Genomic DNA, 21,186 nt, shown 5'->3' on the forward strand with positions numbered 1-21,186 from the left:
TTTCAAAATCGCGTATTTATTGAACATAATTTGTTTACAATAACATTCGTACTGCTAACATTATGATTCATTTTTTCAGTCCAACAAACACGTTGGTTCTTCATGTTGCTTGCTAGCAGTCTATGCTTAAAAGCGAGTTGAATTTATTTTCAATTTTCTGGATAAACTAGTTTATAGAAACTCAGGAAATGATAAAGCGCAAAAAAGGAATTATCCGTTACATTGATCCCATGAAGACAGCTCGAAGACGATTAACGATACATCAAATATATAGTGAAAACAATAGCACTGTATAGATATATAATGAACATATTCAAAATCTTTCAAGCTCCATTATGGTACATTGAAAATTGGATTTATTTGCTATTTCTTATAAACTGATGCCAATGATTTTAGTTTTCGTGTGGTAGTAAAGTTTACTTAATGATTTGCTCTACATTTTATCTGGTTCGTGTTCTACAATTCTACGCTAAGCGTTCGCTGAAATTTGGAATAGTTTACTTGAATTGCAGTTAATTTTTGATTGAATTATATTATTTCGGTTACTTTTATAATTTTGGAACGCAAAAACAATCTGGTTTTGTATCCAAGGGGAGCAGAATATGCATAATTAGATATCGTCAATATTGAGATCGTCACCTTCTTCTTCTTCGTCGGCTGGTTTGACAGCCTTTTTGACTTCCGGCTTGGCTGGTTCCTTGCGCAATGAATCGGTTTTGGCACGGTCGTCGTACTCGATCTCGACTTCTGAGTCGTCTTCCTCCTCGGATGATTCTTCTTCTTCCGCTTCTTGCAGCCACTTAACGAACGGATTAGCCTTCTCGTGTATTTGAGTAGCAACTTCCTTCGAGACATACTTTTTGCTCACTTTTTGCGACCACTCCAAAATAGCTTTCTCTTCGAGGATGTCATTGTCATAAAGAAACTTGAGAATGCCGGGAACCTTATCCATAAGCTTATCAGCATGCAAAGAGACAATTTGTTCCAATCCTCCGATGAAGTACTTTTGGGCCTTAACATCATTATGGGTGAAACGGAGTAGCAAGTTACGATGTTTGCGTGCTTCCGGAATAATGTTAGCAGTGAAAAGCAATTCAGCTAAAACCAGCGGAGCTTTAGCATGAATATCTAATCGACTGGCTTCAGTAGCAAGTTCTTTATGTGTTGGCACATTATCCAATTCCCCAGAATCACGCTTCTTTTTAACTAGCTCATAGAAAATGTCCAAACGCTCCTTCTCGGTTTTATCAAAGTCATCCGATACAGTAATATTTTTTGCTCCATCGGTGAGATCCTGCATGCGGGCACGCACTGCCTCCTCGGAGGTATCAACAGTCCAGTTAACGTCATCGTCACCATCATCACCTCCAATATGGGATTCAATAGTTTCGTCCCCTGTCGTGTCGGCTTCGTTCATGGTGCTGTTGTTAGCCGATGTATCATCGCCATTCTCTCCAGCTTTCTTTGATCGTTTGCTGCGCTTTCCTTCGGTCAATGATGCCCCTTGAGTGGCCGGATTTACGTTCGGAGGATTTTTGAGAATAAATGTATTCACCTTATGGTTGACTTCAAGAGGACCGTGGAATCCACATGCTTTGCACCCTTGCGAAATTGTTCCTTTTTTAGCTGATACCAGCAATTCGGTTTCGGGGTTATCACATTCTGGACACAATACAAATTTCCGGATGAATCCGTCCAGCAGGTCTTGCAGTTTGTTTGCATCATGAGAACCATTCACAATAAAGCGCTCATTCTATAAAAAAAACAAATACATTTTCAATTAGTCCTGTAGCTTAGCGTTTGAGTTTAGGTAAAACATCTAAACAATTTATTACGAAAATGAATACCTTGTAATCAAACTGGGTTTGGGCTCCCAACTCACAACCAAAGTATTTGGTCGGATAAGTTGCCGGACGTCCGATAGCACGTGCCACTTCAGCCATATTGACGATCACTGTTTTAATTCCATTTCCCTTGCCTTCGACTTTTGCATTTATTCTTGGCATTTTATAACGGTAGAACACATCCGTTACATTGCGGTTTACATTGACGGTACCCATGGTGATGCTGTTGGTCTATGTTCAGATAGAAAAATTGAAGTTATTTTTAGTTCAATGTCTAGATTTTTTAAATACGATTCAATTCTATCTTCTGATCAGGATGTTCCTTTTAATAAATTCAACAAATATTACCTACCTGCAACTGATATTGACGATGATCGCAAATTAATTGCCGAACGTTCTTTTACACAGCCCCTTAGTGGTGTCTTTTAAATTCCCAGACTCCTGCCGTGGATTATTTGCACTCGGTTGATTTGCCGTCTACTGACTTTAACTGAAGGCTAAAATCATTTGCTGCTGTTTCTGTTGTTGCGGGATGTTCTGCGTGTGTTCCCAATGAACGCACTCTCCTTGCTGACGGTCGCAATTGTTGTGGTTTACGGTGACACTGGTGCTGATAATTAAAGCTCCTGCTTCGATTTGTTGTAGTATTGCGGATAATATCAAAAGCATTTGTATATTGGTTGTTGGTTCTCGTCTGCTGCTGACGCGCAAAGATAACTCTGCACTTGCTTAGTCTGCTGTTTGTGACTGACAATGCTCTACTTTTGTAGAAGTAAGAACGTAGTTCCGTGGAATCTACGAAAGGAATCGGCGTATTCTAATAGTTACCACGTAGCGATAACGACGATCCACATTAGAGGGTGTGAAACGGAAACGAAACCAAAATAAAAACAAAATAAGATATACGGTCTTTCAAACAGTAAAACAAAACTTCAAAACTATAAACAAAGAGACGATGTATTGTGCTGAGTTTGCAAAACTAGAACCAACCAAAGTAGAAAGAGAACGCTAACTTTGGGAATGGAATCACGATAGTGGCAGATTTAGATATTCTACACTGTTCTGACATATACGCACTATCACAAACGCCTATGGGCAATGCCCAGATTCACAAATATTTGTTATGATTTTGACACAGCTACAGCAGCCGTTTTGTTTTTGCGGTTACAGTTGAAAATTTTTGTTATAATCACCTCTTGCTGAAATGCTAGCGTAGACGGATCTCGTTTTGGTTTTGGCTATTTGCAGCTTAGTTGATTTTAAAGCGACTGCAGTCAGTTCACGTTTCTCTAAAGGGTTGTAATTTCCGATGTCTATTGCTGGAATACTTTGAAGTCCTGAAAATAACGATAATTTTTTTTGCTGTACATAATTGATCCCATATTATCATATCGCTTTATACATACCTATGACTTATGCTACGCTGTTGAGAAATCATGCACAATGTACCACCTAAACTCCGTAAGAGGGGAGAAAGCGGTGCTGCTTTGAGTGCTGGTGTTTCTGTAAAATAGTAGTTTTATAATATTAGTAATAGTAGCTTTATATTTTTGTTTGGAGCATTGTTTTTTGTCGGCAATAAAACAGCTTCGTTGATTATTTTGTATAAAAATTATAAACATCTTGTTTGAAAATCATTTTTTTAGTTAAACGTATGCTTTGATATTTCAATCATTTTTCGAAATTTCTAACTTTTAGTTTAGATCTGATAGCTCAGCAGCTCTGCTCTGAAGCAGCGTTGTTATTCATGATTATAGTCATATACAGGTGGAGAAAACATCAACAATGTTTATACCACATCGGTTCGCTTTTGGAAACACACCAGACAAAAGTATGTTGCTAAAATCGAACCGTGCCAAAAACGAATCGTTTTCAAATTTTTGATATACTGTCACTAGTGATTGTTCAATGCATTATTAAGGTTCAAGCACGAACCATTGATTTCTGAGATGTCAAAAGCAGTCCTTATGCTCAAAGCAATAGTGATGTTCATGAAATTGTTTTCAATCCATTCTTTCCATCTTCCAGAACACAATAGATATGTTTTTGTGAACATAACATTAATTGCGAGCTCAAAAACTGCATTTGAAATTCCAAAAATCAAAGTTTCGTGCGTGTTGCAATTTATATAAAGATCATCAAACGTACTTTGAGTTTTGAGTTTCTTCAAATTTTATAATGAAACTTCGCGCAGAACTCGCCAAATCAACACGGGAATTATCCGCTAGGCCTTTAAAATAGTCTTGGAATGGCCAGTTTTCGAAAACAAAAAAAAAAGGTGTCAGCTTTGCTTAAAAAAATAATAGGTAGGAATAAAGATAGGAAATTTTAGTTAATTTCATAAATTCCGAAAAGAAATATATTTCGGCATCTTAACGTTGACGTTATAGGTTGTTCGACCGTATTACATAGTTGCAAACATGACATATACCTATGCAGACTGCAGAGGACAGCGGGCGCTTGGTAGCGGTCGGCTTTTGAGATTTAGTGGCGGATTCAAAAATAGTACGCACTAGCTGTTTGCGCTCGGGTGTTGGATGTTGGAGGGTGCGACTCTCTGATTGATAGCTTCTGTCGACTACCGCGAACGCCCACGTCGTGCTGCTCTCAAGTTACTCTGTAGACCTGTATCTTGGGACAGACAGGGTGGCAATTCAACCAGGAAAAACTGGAAAAGACCAGAATTTTTTTCACAAGGAAAAACCGGAAAATAACCAGGAAAAAAATTCGGATGCTTGCTAATGACTTAATTACTTATGTGTCCATGTCCGCTGGTTCGGCAGAATAAGCAAGTCTGGCATATTCTCACAGGGACGCCATTTATCCGGCCATGTTGAGATTCAGTACCGTTTCACCTTTACCGCTTGTCTACAGTCGATACAGTGCAGTCAATCAGCAATTGGCCTGCTCTGCGTTTGAGCGACATCCTCGCACACCACTAAGGCGATAACAAATTTCTGTAATAAGTGGATAGTTTATTAGCAAGATAGTTGACTCTGTCTTATTCGCCCTGGTTCGTGCAAGTTCATTCCTGGGTTTCGCCGTGTCTGGAATCAGGAAACAATCGTTTTTATTGTTTATCCGTTCCCATATCATCAAGGCCCCGAGGCTACAGCTTCTTTTGCCAATTGAACCAACTGGCTAAATGAGGCAACTTGCCTTATAAGGCAAGGGTGTGTGAAATAATTTGTGGCCACATTTCGCACTTCTGAATGTACAAGATAATATTCGATGTACAAGATTCAATTCGAATCACAGAATGATTTGAATATTAAATGGAAGTGCGAAATTTCTCTTTAAACGGAAACGGAATGAAACGGATAATTTCTTTTATGGAAGATGAAATTTGTTCCATAGGCCCTAGAGCCCATCAACGAACCTTGATAAGTAGACAACCACGGATGGTCTGAGATTTGTCTTTCACTTGACAGGAATGGTTCAATCACTTTGATTTGCTCAGCCGAGTAAAACATGACAGTTATACATGGGACATTTGTACAACTAGTTATTATCTACAATTTTGCTGAATGAAGTTTTACTGTATCTTTTGTAGTTATGGTGCTACATTGCTAGTAGCTCATTAGTAGCTAATGGCCGTTCACTTAGCTGTCAACCGAACCATTCTTGCTACTTGATATATTTTTGTTTGTTTGTTTCGGAAAATTTATGGTGGGTTGGAATAAATTAATTAATTAACCGAGAACTCCTGGTTGAACTGAAAGTTTTTAATTTAGTTTAGTGTAGTTTATTTCACTACAAATTAATGTGTTCATTTTTAAGGGCAGGTTGAAATGTGTAGCATTACAGTTTACGAATCGATCTGTCAAACTGATATAAGCAGTTTATAAATTTCTGGTTCAAGTTAGCTCGAACCCCCTGAACAATGTTGAACTTTCGTATGAAAATACATGGCGCCTTCATGTGATTATTTTTGACAAAAAACTTTCATTGATAATGCGCAAATAAACTTTTAACCTAGATCTTTTCTTACCCATCTGACCCAGGGTGGCAACTCGATGCGAAAAACAAAATTCCCAGATTTTTTCAGGTGTGCTTAATAAAATTCCAGGTATCATATTGCAATATAATTTTAACTGAAAATCTGTTTCGCTCATTCATATTTGAGTTATTTTTGAATCAACGAGGAAGTGAGAAAAATTACCCAGTTACTGCAATTTTCTCGTCCAACTTACTCACTTCCATCTGTGCTTTTACATCACCCTTCTAGAGCAGTAGCTTATGTTACTCTGCATTCTTGTTGTTTCGAAATTCATTGTCTTCAATGACCATTGAATGTGCCTTTCGTGCTTTCAATACAAGAGACTTTAAAATGCTGAAATGACTTACAGTTTCATGATGAAGTGATTTTACCCCGATTTTCACCATTAGCAAATTTCATACCTGACGAAGTGACCTGAATTCCCCCTTGAGCTACATCCACATTTTCCAGTCACCAACGTTAGCTAAAGTTTAATGGAAAGGCTTTGCGTCTAGAATACTAGATACAAAAAGTTTGATCGAGGAAAATTTTGGAGAAATTCATTTACTTAATGTGATTCTTACAGATACTCAAGGGTGCTACCCTACGATTACTAAAAATTTGGGGAATGGCCCCAAATATAGGAAACGCATTTTATCCGTACGCCAACAATCCTGCTAGACTTGTCAAGAACAACTCTCGTTTTTCTCCATATATTTGTTGCGGTTGTTTGAAACCCTGATTTTGTTTAAAATTCCCCGATTATTCCAGGTCATTTCCCAATTCGCTGATTCTAGGGTTTTCCAGGTAGTAGCTACCATGACCCTTCGTTTAAGAAAGCATAACTTTTTTCTAGCCAGCTTTTTTGTCGCCTGATCGAAAATACCTAGTACATATTTAAAAATTTGTACGTGTCATATTTTCTCGATAAATAATAAGGTAAACTTTTTTATTTTCACATGCATCGCTAATTTTTAAGATTCATAACTCTTAAACCTACCACCGCAGAATATTTTTTTTAAATAAAAATGTTATTAGCTGACATTCCAAATCCAGAATTCAGAAAAATTATCTATAAGAAGTTTTCCAGGCCCTGAATCATGGAAAATCTTCGAAATGGTATTCACTCTCTGCCGAATCATAATCTGTTTGGAAAACTCAATTTTCCTCAAGCATCTGCCAACTTTATATCTCATAAGCCGTAGATTTATCGTGGAATAAATAGATACATTTTCTCTGCAATGCAGATAATAATTGGGAAAAGTTTTTTGCGACATTCTCCACGGTGGTGAAAAGGATAATTTTCCAATGGCGAAAATTTCACGAGATATGACTGAAAAATTACCGATTAACGACGACAGGTAGATTTGAGATGTTGTCATAAATAAAATTAGATAAAACTTTATTTAGAAATTTTCCTTTAAGATAATTAAAGTATATATAACACTTTGCATAATCAAATTTAAATCCTCTTTACCCGAAAATTTTAACGAGATCGTTTCGATTGCCCAAATAAAATTCCGTAGAAAATTATACAGCTTCGCCATTCGCGACTAGACGTGGAAAAACATTTTATTACGGGCGCTATACGTTTCTAATACTACACATCTCTTGTGCTATAGAAATGAAAAATTGGTTTCTATAAAAAACATTTTCACCTTTTTGATTGCCGGCCAATTCCGGCTGGAAAATCCCGATCATATGATATACGGCTTCCGTAAGGGTTACAATCACGCTGAATGCTATTAAACACTTGGCAGGTTTGCTGCTAAAATAACAGCAAAAGCTTATTCTACTTAAGTAATCGCTGTTGACTTGCTAATTAATGAAAATTTTTGCACAGTTTTCGCACAAGGACACACGTCACCGTCTCGCAGGTAAGAAACTATTCAACTGCAATACCCGAGACGACCAGCGAAAATTACTACATGCATAGCTGATGTGTGATTCGCTCTCGCTCTCCGGATTTTGGCTATGATGTAGACATATGACAGCAATTTTTTAATTTGCTATGTAAAAAGCAGAAACCGTTTTAATCTAGCTGAACTGATAAAGATATGCTATCATACTTGGAATTATATTGGAATTATTTTATACGAAAAAAATATTATAAACATTCATTTTAAAATTTGATTAATGCATACTGCTTATATATTAGATTTGTTCTTCTAGAGTATCATTCTCCCTGACACGAAAAGAAAACATCCGAGCTATTGCGCAAACGCGTTCTTTTTCATACATGTTACAGAAAATCAAGAACACTCCAGCAAGTATGCTGAGAGCCGCCCGGAAATCCATTGCACATTTTTTTTTGTTTCAAGCTTTTAGAGATCTAAGTTGGGCACTGATTATTGGAGAAAATGTATTATTTTTAGACAATATTTCACATATTCTAGTTATTATTTGCCTGTTTGATATATGAATGTGGAAACCACTTGGTCTTAATAACACAAGTGTGTCAATTTTAGCATCTTTGAAGTTTATTTTTTATTTTTATTTTAATGTGGTTTTAACCAGTTGGTCATTCACCATGGCTTTGAAGTTTGTATTTATTACCGATCATGGATAACAATATGGATATGGATCGTAATTTTAATCAATTGCAAAATTTTAAAATGCAGTTGAAAGTTATCATATGTGTGTTTTCACTTTAATAAGTTATAAGTTTTCTCAAGAAAAATGGTTGAAAAAGTACGAATGTAGATGCAATTCGATAAAGGTGGACATTTTTCAAATGTTCCACAGTTTGTTACGCGAATCTGTAACTTTGTTAGAAGAGGTCGAGATTACACTTTCCTAATGACTGCATCTTGTATATCAGTTTCTTCTAATTTGTAGTTCTATAAAGAATTAAACCACCAAGTCACAATCACACATCCTTTGGTGATTGGCGGTGATACCACATTTTGTAGATTTGTTTCGAGTGGCTTGTAGCAGCAGGTTACTTTAGATAACTGGCTGAAAACTTAACACCAGTTGACAAACGATATACGTTTATTGGCTTAAGAAACTTATTCAAAGCATAAAATATTTGTCATTCACAAAACTAATTCACTCTTATCAATTTATTCGAAAACATGTAGTTAAAAGCACCATTTATTATGGCATATCGCTTGATGTGCGCTTTCTTTCAACTAACATGTAAAATGGTAGTTAAAATCACGCAGGCTGAAAGATTTTCAATAAATATTCATTCTAAGTACATTGAAGGTTTTCTTGGCACTCTGCTTCTTAGTTATTTTTTACTTTACAGCAATTAAATCAAAAGCTTGTAAAGAATTTCATGGCTAGTCTTTAAATAAACATTGAAAATTTGTACCTCATGTCACAAGCTAAAATATTCCGTCTGCCACGTTTTTATACAAGACGTCAGTTTAGAATATATTTTTATAGTATATCGATATAATCGGTTGAAGAGGAGAGGCAGGTGCGTTCTTTCTTTCAACGGTTTATTTTCAGGGTATCAAGTTTATCTAGATTTAATGTGGAAATGATAAGATCGATCGAAAGGTAAGGATAATTGAAAGGACAGTTTTACACTCTTACAAACTTGTTTACTTTCAGGATCGAATTCGTCTAGGTTCAATCTTTAAATAATTTTGCGCTCTTCACCTTCAATTGGACTGCACAGTTATAAAGTGCAACTATCAAAACTGTGACGAAAAGTGTGCTACTGATAATATCGCTAGTAGTCTTATATCGATAATACCATCAAGCTTTATCGTCACGGAAGAATATCGAAATTTGGAGGGTTGGAAGAGAAATCTTCTTTTTGTTTTCTTATCATTTAAACGGTTTTATTCTATCTACCTTCTCCTCTATGTAGAGTAAGGCGGGGCATAAGTTCGATGTTTGCAGTTGTCATCAATTTTCACGAGATATAAAGAAGCATTGCAATAAAATACACTAAATACAGTAGAGATTTGTATAACGCGGATTTCTATAGCGCGGGTACCACGATATTTCTATAACGCGGTTTTCCGCGTATAACAAATACACGTAGCATATGGAAATTGAGTTAATTGGGGCTAAACTCGAATTTTGAGCGATTTTGAACAGATACAACCGTGGTGTCTTTTAAGAAGTTATAGGGCATATAACAATTGACTCTCTAAGTGATATACGGAAACCACAAAGTAACGGGTTGGCCTGCTGGAGGTTCTGGAATATCCGTTAAAATTTTCGTATCTGTAAAGTTGGTTAAAATTGGTAAAATATTTTTGAAGTAACTAAGGTCGGGTAATTGATACAAATTTAAAAAAAAGTAATAAATAGGTGACCTTAGGAAGCCGTAAGGTGGTCCTCCGGAAAATTCAGAACATCTCGTGAATATTTTGAGTGTAATTTGACTACACTAGAAGTATATTTCGACTATTTGTGATTCAATTTGGCCATCGGTTGGTTTACCGGGAGAAAATTCAAAGCTTACCTGAAATTGGTCACTATAAATGCAAATATTTTTAATTTGTAACAGATCAAAATGAACTGGAATATCAGCAATCCACAACTAAATAGGCTGCTCACGACTCGACATGGCCGCCAAAACGTTCACTGGAAAATTAGGATTTGCCGTCAAAGTGAACAATAAGTGAAAATTCATGTTGAAGTCCGCGTTACAACTTGAAAATGGTTTGATATAAAACATTTCGGATTTAGAAACAGAAATGATGCAAATACTGCAAATGTTTGCTGACAAATAAATGAGGTTATTTTGCAAGTTTGTTGAAATTACCAATTTCGCCAGTGTAATTTGATAGATGTAGTATAGTAAACTGAACTACCGGTAACATTTACTATACTTACAAATCTAGTAGCAAATATATCAACTTTTGTATAAGCTCTTCACCAGGTATTGTGCTCTTCTGGGAAAATTTTAACAGAAATCGAACCATAGTAGTCAGCCATGGCCATTCCGTAATTCGCGTTGACATGTCTAATATTTTTATGGATTTTGCCTGAGAAAAAGCGAGAGAGAAGTATTACTGCTTTTGTTTTCACCTTTTCCTGGACAATTCAGAATGGGGCTTCTTAAGGTAAGAACGAACAGGCTACCAAAACTTTGTTGCTTTCGTCAACGTGATAAGCAGTTCGATGCCCTTGATGATCAATTTCAACCATTTAATATCGTATCTTTCGATGCATTTCATAGTGGCCAGGTTGAGCCACAAACCGCTGAATTTATATTCCTATTTCGCATTGTTCAATTCGAGGTTGAATGAACATAATTCCGAACTCGAAGAACAATTTTCGCTCGTTGACCACTTTTACGGATGTTCCGGATTTGTCGGAGAATCACATGATGGCTTATCAATAGCACGGATTGTTTACTTTACTTAGATTACGCCGAATAATAAGCCATAGGGACTTTAAAAAGAATTTTGAAGCTATGAGAAGACTTCACAGAAATGAAAATTTAGCGGATGTTCCGGAAGCTCTGGAAGACCAAGAGGGAATTTTTACTGTCTCACCAAGCATCTGTAAGATGGAAAAATATATACTTGGCATCTTTCCCAAAGGAACCATGGTCATGTTGATTCAAAATTTCGTAAAATTCGGGTATATCCCCAATTAACTCAATTTCCATATGCTACGTGTACTTGTATAACGCGCTTCATATAACGCGGTCCCAATTACCCGCGTTATACATATATCGACTGTATATTTTATATTGATGCAATTACTCAATATCTTCACATTAAACTATAAATCATCTAGAGCAGTAGTGTTATGCAACATAAATTCTCCATGTTTCTAGATCAAGTGCTAAATCGCACTTTTGCCTCATGAACGGGGTAAAAGTGCGAATACGGCGGGGCAAAAATGCGAAGTTTGAATCCATGAAATCAGCACAGCAGTAGCTAACAAAACCATAATATCTTCAATCTGCGATGTGTTTTGGTAAGGAAATTCTTCATTTGCACTTTTCCTATTTTCCGCTGGCGTACTGCAGCCAACATCAGATCGAAGCTTTACCAAACGTTTTTTTGTTTCACCAGCGAATAGACGCTGTTTTTCTTCGGCCAGCATCTGTAGAGCACACAGTTTTCGGCCGATCTTCCATTTCTAGTACACTCAAATCTCGTTTTACGTCCACTATTTGGGGGACGTAAAAAAATCAGTCGTAAAAAAGAGGACGTTAATTCACATTTTGGACGTAAAATGAGAGAACGTTAATTCAAATTTTGGACGTAAAAAGAAAAGACGTTATTTCGAATTTTCTAAAACTATCTAATAATTTTTGAAGGCGACCTTAATTCAAATTTTAGACGTAAAACGAGAGGACGTTAATTCAGATTTCGGACGTAAAACGAGAGGACGTCAATTCAAATTTGGACGAAAAAGAACAGGACGTTAATTCAAATTTTGGACATAAAACGAGAGGACGTTAATTCTAATTTTGGACGTAAAAAAGATGACGTAAAACGAAATATCGTAACATGAATGGACGTAAAGTGTGACTGTAATATAGTACCTAAAACTGTAAACAATCAAGAGGGTAGATTTTACAATTCACGGAGGGAACGGTAGAAAGCAATGAAACAAAGAGTCGACATAATCTAACAGATTGATACCAGGCGTAAAGGAGAAAGAGTGGAAGATGATGGGGTAAGGGAGGGTCATATGAAGCAACGCTAACACCCGCGTTGAGAATCTTGGCTAACCCGCAGACAGACGAACAGCGTCACGCGCAGTAACTTATCGGTCGCAATGGCCCGCATAGTGTTGTCGTCCCGTCAGTAAAATGAGTCAGATTCTCGATTCATGAATCGCACTTATGCCCCGTCCGTTAATCGCATTTCTGCCCCGCTAGGCACTTGACGGGGTTTGATCAAATTACGGAAAAACGAAACATGATTAAATGCCTACCAACACGTTCCGGAAAGGTTGTAACATTAAATTTGGGTCCAAGAAACTGTCGTTGCTGTCACTCAACTCCCCCAGATATTCCGGAGGCAAAGTTACTTTAACGATTTTATTAAGCTCTTATCACAACGGCTGTTCCATCTGCCATCAGTGTTTGAAGCAGCGAATTCTATGTTATGTAAACTTGTACAATGTTTCCGGGATATTTTGAACAAGCGAATGTTAAGATTTACATTCATTTGTTTACTAAAAAGCAACGACATCAAATGAAATACCGCAGCGAACAAACGAAAACTAACGTTCCCGTTGCAAATTTTGAATATCGTTTCTTCCTAGCGTAGCATTTTCGCAACGCACAATTTATAACCTATCTTAAAATTACAAAAATAAGGCGACATCCATTTAGTACGTCACGCAAATTTTGACCAAAATCAACCCCCCCTCCCCCCTTTGTCACATTTCGTCACACATTCGGTGACCCCCCTGAGAAAGTACGTCACGTCACGGTAACCCCCCCCCCCTTCACAACAAAAAAAAATAAATATTCATTTCAACCTTTTTATTTAAAGTTATCAAATGAATCACAGCAAATAAAATAAGGAAAATTTTCGAGCTTATAAGTCATCGATTCACGGATTTTGAAGATGATCAGAAGTCGCTGATGTGAAGTCGATTAATGTTTCGCGCATACCCACGTCCTTTACATCCATCCACTCAAATTCGTCTGATCTAGTTGAAAGAATCAGGACTTCCTGCTGACGTCTTGCAGCAACACGCATTGGAAGATTTTGTCATTTTGTGTATTCATTCAATCGTGCAATCATTCAACACTACGTTAGATGCGAAATTTAGTCCGCCAGTGGCATAAATTCTATTCTTCAGATAGCTTTTGAGTGAGGGGCAGTATAAATTATACCGAAAAACCTTAAAAGCAGCCGTGGAACTTCGGTATGAGTTTATGTTGATCGATTGAGTTTAGCACGAATATCAAGGGAAAACATTGCCGTGGGTCGCTGGTAGCACCCCGTAGCCCCTCAGGAGTTTGTGTGACTGCTATTTGCGGATGCAAAAATCTTTTAGGTAGGACGGTACTCAAGCAGCTCTTCAGCGGTGTACTGCATATTCTGTAAAGCCTTAATGGAGAGTTTATACTACATAGAAGAATAAATGAGTCCTGTTCACACATATATGTTGAAAAAAAGTTTTCATTCAAAAAATTTAACTATTTGTTTTAAAATCCATCAGAACGTTAATTTTATAGAAGCCTTCAATAGTAGTATCTTAAAATGAAGGCGAAATTACAATTTCCCGAATAAATTTTTCATTTGATATTTTTTTTCATGTGACGTCACATAACTTCATACCCCCCCTCCCCCCTACGTCACAAATCGTCACGATTAGGTCCATCCCCCCTCCCCCCTATAAGCGTGACGTACTTTATGGATGCCCCCTAATCAAAATTATGAAACAAACTATTTTTTGGCAAGCAACCGATTCTTACTAACACTAATTAATAGGTCAGGCGTTAATAGAGATAAAATCGAGTTTTATGAGCATTTTTCCTTAACTGTCTGAAAAATAGCAAAACCTGTTGTTTTATCACAGCAGTAATTATGTTATATGTAACATCTGACCTTTGCGCAAAAACAGGTCGATTAGATTGTTTTTCAATCTATCTTTATTTCTCAGGGTCCAAGTTGATATCTTAAACTGGGCCTTCTCTAGAATCGAGTGAAAGTGCGTTGCGTTTTCGCTACGCTCGGAGGAAATGGGTTAACTGTACACAATTTTTTAGTGCAAGAAAACTGTTTCATTTCAATCTTCATTATGCAAAACGTTTGTTTATTCTCCCGAAAATGTTTTTTATTCAATGATGGGATTGGAACTAACTCAGGTTAAGAAAGAAAAACGGTATAATATAATCAAACACGTCTTTCCTCCTGACGTGTCTATTTATTATCATTGAACGTCGCCCACTAAAACACAGGTAGAGCCCCAAGCCTAGCCGACACCTATATCCGCAGGCGGAGGCGTTCCGGCGGATTCTGAGATATCTCTCCCAAAGACCGTATTGTCGTATTTTAAATATAATTATAATGATGATCATGATGATAATGATGATGAGAGGAAAAATGTACATTTTTTACTACTTGAGTTGGAAAATGTAGTGTAGTGCAGAAGTGGCGAACTCGTCATCACCGCCTAACATCGGTTGTCCTCAATCGCGCACCTTCCATGAATTTTCCAACACAAACGAAGCAATAGGAAGACAAATCTCAGACCATCAGTAGTTATAAACTTATCATGGCTTGACCCATGGAACAAATTTCATCTTTCATACTCCAGGTATTAATACCTTGTACAGATAGGTCTATAAAGTAATTTGAGCACAGCACGACCTGAACGTTTGCGGTAGTCGACAGAAGCTTTAAACTATAGAGTCGCACCTGCCTTCCAGCCTTCGAGACCAAAGAGCTAGCGCAAAGTATTTAAAACGGGAATCCGTCACCAAACTTCAAAAACCGCTAGAAATATTATTCTGAATTAAATGTAATAGAGTAAGGAGGGGCAAAAGTGCGATGGGAGTAAGAGTGCAATTCAATGATTTATCAGTGCAGATTCCGAGTAAATTCACTACATTGGCATGGATTGGTGACCACTTTGATAGCTTGAATCTATCGTAAACATTTGTTGTTTTCGGAGCATGTTTGCTGAGTTACGTGAAATGTTCTTTTAGAGCAATTTTGATGTAATATACGCTGATGTAGCAGCGTTTTACATCACTCACATATCACATATCTCTCTTGAAAATGTGGTGAAAAGAATTTACAAAATATATTTCGCTTTTCCATAATTTGAATAAACCCCGTCAAGCAGCGCCTAGCGGGGCAAAAGTGCGAAGTGAGAGGCAAAAATATACCGGTAATTATATACCTCATTAGATACTCGGTTTTCGGTTTCCTTGGGTTATTTCAAGGTTTTGGGATAGGTACAATAAGTCCTTTCCACGAAATGAAAGTTGGTTCGGTTTGCCATATAGGGTTGATTGCATTGCCTAGTTTACGATAAAATATTGATTAATTAAGTTCGATATCGCTTGCATAGAACTGTTCATAAAACTACGATGGGTTAGAATTTACTGTGTTTAAGAATGAGGATAAAGCGCCCGATATAGAATTGGATGTACCCATCTAATGATTTCAAACTTGAGAGGATATCGCTAGACGTGAGATTGGAGAAGTCTCTAATACTAAACAGTACTGGGTTCGGTGCGAACTTCGAATCGGGGATAAGAACGGGAAAGCTAGATGCAAGAAAGAATCGGGCAAGTGAGCTGTCAGATAACTTCGGTTGAAATTAGATAGAGTTACGTTCAATGTCGTTGACCTGCCTTGTACTCCTATCTGAGGGCATTTCAAATCACTCGTCTATTCGACCCAGAATCGTTGAAGGCGTCGAAAGTTTTTTTGCTCCCCTTGCGAAAAAGTGCTAGATTTTTATTAATTTACGCGTACTGAGTATAAGTTTATTTTTTGAACGTTTTTCAGTGCCTAGTTAGCAGCTAGTTCTTAGTGATTTGCCGCCTTCCGAGTTTGTACAGTTGAAAAGCTCGAAGAAAGGTAATAGAATCTATGTGCTAGTGCGTGTTTCTTTTTTGTTAAAATCAGTTTTAATTATAAATAGGGGCAGGATTCACCCTATCGACGGTTAAGAACCCACCGCCGTCAAATTCCGTGGGTCAAAATACCTGACCACCCATCCACGTGACCAGAAGAAGTCACGCCGTCAACATCGTGACCGGTCCATCATCAATCAGCCATTTTGTTACCGAAAGTTCATGTGAAGTCGGCGCATGATTCATCCTGATAGGTGATAGTGATAGAATACTTCGAGTCTGGATACCAGCATCCCAGAACAATAGAGAAATAAAAGAGTTGTCACCATAAGTCCCCCAACAGTCGACTGTAAGTAAACTTTTTTCTATCCATGTGCACATGCGATTAGCTGGCTATGAATGAAGCCGATTGAGTGAATTGTTAGAAAAGTATCGATACCGAACAAGTTAAAGCAAAGTAGTAAAAAGAACACGCACACAGATAGGCAATTAGGAAGCTATGCTATGTAGCGCGCGATCATGAATTAAATGAAAATTTGTAAATTAGACATTTGTTAGTTATGCCCGTCTAAATGGTCTACCCTATGTTGGAATGTTCTTTCCAATTTTGTGTCTCGTTGCGATTATGTGGTCGCGCTTCGAAGTCTAGAATTCTCAGTGAAGAAAAGTGTTAGCATTTGATATTTGAAATTTACCATGCGGTCAGGTCCTCTGATGTCGAGTGGAGGAAACTTGCCTGTGATGAGAAGCTTTTTCATGTAGGAAGCACGTGATGTGGACTAGCGGTTTTAGGATGAAGTTGTCGATAATGGTCATTAATAGAATTCGCGGATATGACTTGCCCGGGAGATTTTTGAGGAAAGCCTACCGTATTTTGAACCTTTTCGAAGGAAGACAATTTGACCTAACTTCGTTAGAGTCTCAAGCTGGCCAATTAACGTGACGATTGGTCCTCATTTTGAGGTGGCGCATAAGCCTATCGTTGATAATCAAAGACGGTCGGTGATCCTTTTTCCTAGAGAGTTCGTTCGAAACACTTGGTTGCTTTCCCGGGCTCGCTGGAACCCACTCGGGTTACATATTTGTGAACGGAAAAAGGAAGGAAGGAAGAAGGAAGCTGGAAGATCATCGCAAAACTTATGATATCTGGCCCGGTAGAGGCGATTCCTTCATTACCCAGATCATTACTTCTACGGCAAAGCTCTTATTGAATTCATCGTTTGTGTAATACCCGATATCAGCTTTCGATACGAGGTTACGTTAGTGCAGTTGCGATAACTGCTGTGGAAATGGGTTCGAAGTGAGCGGCGAGGTGTTCTACTATCAATGCGAGTTCCGTCACTATAGCGCTGTTTATAACAAGTGCATGTTTATGGTGGTTTCGATTCTCGGAGAGCAATAACTGTTCTCTACAAGTCGTTTGCTGGCATTTGTGGGTTAAAGCTGGATACGAAGAAATCTCAGGAGGCTTTTTTTTGTGTTTTAATTACTATCCTTAATTCGTTTCAGGCACGTTGAAACTCTTCAAGACCTTTTTCTTTTCGTGAGTCAGCGTCTTTAGTCTCAGCTCAACTTTCTCAATGTTCTCAGCATCTTCCGCCTATCATGGACGTTAGTGTTCCACCATGGAAACGTTTTTCTTCCGATTTTGCCGGATGCCGGGTGGCTGTGCACATAATGTGGTTGCTCAATTCTTCTACAGAAAATGGTTGTTCTCAAGGTCTACGTTCGACAAGTATGCTTTCGTATTCCTCCCAGTTAGCTTGATAGTGTGTCCACCGTGTTTGTTGTATAGTGTATCGGTCTGATATCCGGTAAATTAATAGTTATCGGATAGTCATCGCTCGTATGAGTGTTCTCTTCTATCTTCCATATAAATTTCGATACGAGTTCCGGTGACGTGACTGTGAGGTCAATTGCGAAGGTTGATCCGCTTCATGGGTCTAGCTTAGTATAATCCCGTATGTTGAAGATGATGGAATTATGATTAGCAACAAAGTCTTCTGTAATTGCTCCCTTGGTGTATACTTTGCAGCAAGATTAGTATTCCACTTTTTATTTTTGATGGCAACATATTGAATTTAATTTTGATATATTGAAATCAATAATGTTATTTTAACCGACTTCGAAATTATTCTCTTTACTTTATTTGTAAAACAACTAGTTTCGGGTTTTCCAGAAATATACCGTGCTGTTAGACCTTTGCTTTGTTAGACATTAGGTACCAAAGTTCCATTCAATTTGAAACAGAAACAGTGACCCAACAACAACTACATACCCTTACTATCTTTTTCATGATATATTTCACCATCTAACGGGCAACATCGTAAAACGATTCAATCAAAATAATGACTATTTTTTCCAAGAAGATGGTAAGCTTGTCATAGTATACTGAACTCTTGTTCGGTTTGTTTTTTTTTTTCAATTACTCAAGAGCGGTGCAACTTAGACACCATTTACAAACTACATAACGAATGTCGGACCTCTCGCAAATGCATTGAGTAATAAGGGAATGGTCCCTAAGTTGCCACGTTTTTAAATAATCGAACCCGTGTAAAAAAGTACTTGAGTTTATATATATATATATATATATATATATATATATATTCGGTGCGAATGCAATGGTATTATGCACGGAAATCGTCAGAGTGTTTTATAAACTTAAAACAGTTTTGCAGTTTGATTTGTTTCACTAATCTATATTACTAACTGTAATTGAAAAGTCGAAAATGAACTAGACAAATGACACTATACAACTAAACCGAAACAATCAAAACAAAAGCTGTCTGCCAGCAGATCCGGTGCTATGATGATTTTGACGCTAGGTGTGATATTTTCGCTCGACACTACCTCCTTGATTTTTAAATTAAAGTACCTTTAAAAATATTTTGTTTTTCAGGCAAACATAAATATCTGGGGAAATAGTCCAATTTCTTCGTTTTGTTTTTATGTCTATCGCTCTACCCAGATATTTTTCAATTCAGATATATTATAAAATTTAAATAAAGCATGTAAATCCACGTTTAATTTTTGTTCCTAAATCGAAAAGCCATCTTATTTGGTTGCCGTGCTATTTACTATGCCACGCTGCAGATAGAATCAGAGATGGAACAATCATTTTGACTCAATTCACATTCCTTTGACAGTACCGTCTCAGTCAAGCATAATTTGAAAAAGTTATATATGAACGTTCATTTAGTTACTAATGTGGTACAGTTGGATTTCGAATTTGGCAACAAATGTGTGTCGCCTATGTTGCCAAAATCGAGACCCTTTTTCGATATGAAAAAATTTAATGTAAATGCTTTAGAAATTGACTGAATATCATTAATCAACGATTGCAACTATTTTATGTTTAAAAACTCCGCTAAGAGCTATCCGTCCGGTGCAAATAGTTATTGAGCCTGCGGTAAAACGTAGTCCTACGGCAATAAAAATATTATTGTTCGAAACCACATAACTTTTTCTCACGAACATACTGAAGGCATAATTTATTCATCATTTAAAGCATGTATGCAGAAACTGATTGATATTTAAGCATATTTTTGGAAGTAAAATATCTTGTGTTGCCAAAAACAAATACTTTTGTTGCCAAAATCAAACCATGCCAAAATCGAAATCCAACTGTACTAGCATTGTAGCACCGTAACTGCAAAAGATACAGCATTACTTTATTTCCTTTTTTTTTTTTCTTTTTTTTGGGTTATCCAACTGGTCGCTTAATAGCGTATAAAACTCTGCGCTGGGCCCTTTTGTGTTGTCAACAAAGTGTCAGGGAGACCTCAAACATCAGTTCTACCTGACGAGACAGGCACTGGCGCCCACTAAAACACAGGTAGAGCCCCAAGCATAGCCGTCACGCCTATACCCGCAGGCGGAGGCGTTTCGGCCCTGCGCGGACTCCACGAACTGACTCTAAGATCTCTCTGCCAAAGGCCGGAATGTCATATTTTAAATATAATGATGATGATGACGATGATGATGATAATTATGATGATGAGAAGAAAAATAATAGATCGAATTTGTAAATGTGCTTTGGACCTTTTGTACCCCTCGAGTTGCAATATGTGGTATAGTGAAGAAGTGGAGAATTCGTCAGCCCCGCCTGACACCGGTCTTCAACCGCGCGCCCGCTTTCAGTTTTCCAACACAAACAACCACAAATGAACCAATAGGTAAGACAAATTTCGGAGCATTAGTGGTTATCAACTTATCAGGGCAAATTTAATCTTTCATCTCCTTAGTATTCACAGTGCATTCCCACGATACAAAGTAAATTGAGCGCAGCACAAGCTGGACGTTCGCGGTAGTCGACAGAAGCTTCAAAATATAGAGACTCGCCCGCCTTCCAACCCTCGAGACCAAAGTGCTGTAAAGCTCTGGGCTTAAACGTCTCTTTAAGACTCGACCCCTTCCCATCGACAGAGCCCGCGGGCGGCCATCAGAGCTCAGGACAGCCACGGGGCCAGTGCAAAAATCCTACTCTATCTAGCAGCACCGCCTAGCCGAAACTCGAACACGCGACACGAATTGACCTAATTTTCCCATCTGCTACCTAAGAAGTGCTATTACCCGTAATCATTACAGAGTGGTCCTTCGGCATCCAATCGGATCTGGTATCCCGCTTACATCCCCTTACTAACCCTAAGCCCCCGACCAACTCAATCAATCCGACATTTTTCGGAGATATTTGTGACAGTTGTGATAAATAAGGATGAATCCCAGAAAACTTCATCTATTGTCAGAGATCCCCATACTGGCCTTATTCTTAAACGGAATAAAAGCACTTTCTGAACAACGCAACAATCACATTTGGTAAATTTTTACCCCGAGTCCCACTTGAAATCACAAAAGTATTTTGATATATACCCACATTCAGAAGT

General features: G+C 37.7%; 1 protein-coding gene across 1 annotated transcript; it reads right to left on the reverse strand.

Moving 5' to 3' along the window:
- LOC128734374 (eukaryotic translation initiation factor 5) lies at nucleotides 1-2,657 on the reverse strand. The gene is made up of 3 exons (XM_053828545.1): nucleotides 2,197-2,657; nucleotides 1,848-2,075; nucleotides 1-1,753 (listed from the first exon to the last, which is right to left on the reverse strand). The coding sequence occupies exons 2-3, from the start codon at nucleotides 2,058-2,060 to the stop codon at nucleotides 611-613; spliced, it is 1,356 nt and encodes a 451-aa protein (XP_053684520.1). The 5' UTR covers nucleotides 2,061-2,075; nucleotides 2,197-2,657; the 3' UTR covers nucleotides 1-610.
- Nucleotides 2,658-21,186: the final 18,529 nt, after the last annotated feature.

The sequence above is a fragment of the Sabethes cyaneus genome, chromosome 2 (genome assembly GCF_943734655.1).
Source record: "Sabethes cyaneus chromosome 2, idSabCyanKW18_F2, whole genome shotgun sequence".
Lineage (NCBI taxonomy): Eukaryota > Metazoa > Arthropoda > Insecta > Diptera > Culicidae > Sabethes > Sabethes cyaneus.

Coding starts and splice junctions, on each gene's coding strand:
- LOC128734374 (XM_053828545.1), bottom strand. CDS start 2,060: ATGGGTACCGTCAATGTAAACCGCAATGTAACGGATGTGTTCTACCGT. Junction 1,754..1,847: donor AAACCCAGTTTGATTACAAG/GTATTCATTTTC, acceptor TTTTTTTTATAG/AATGAGCGCTTTATTGTGAA.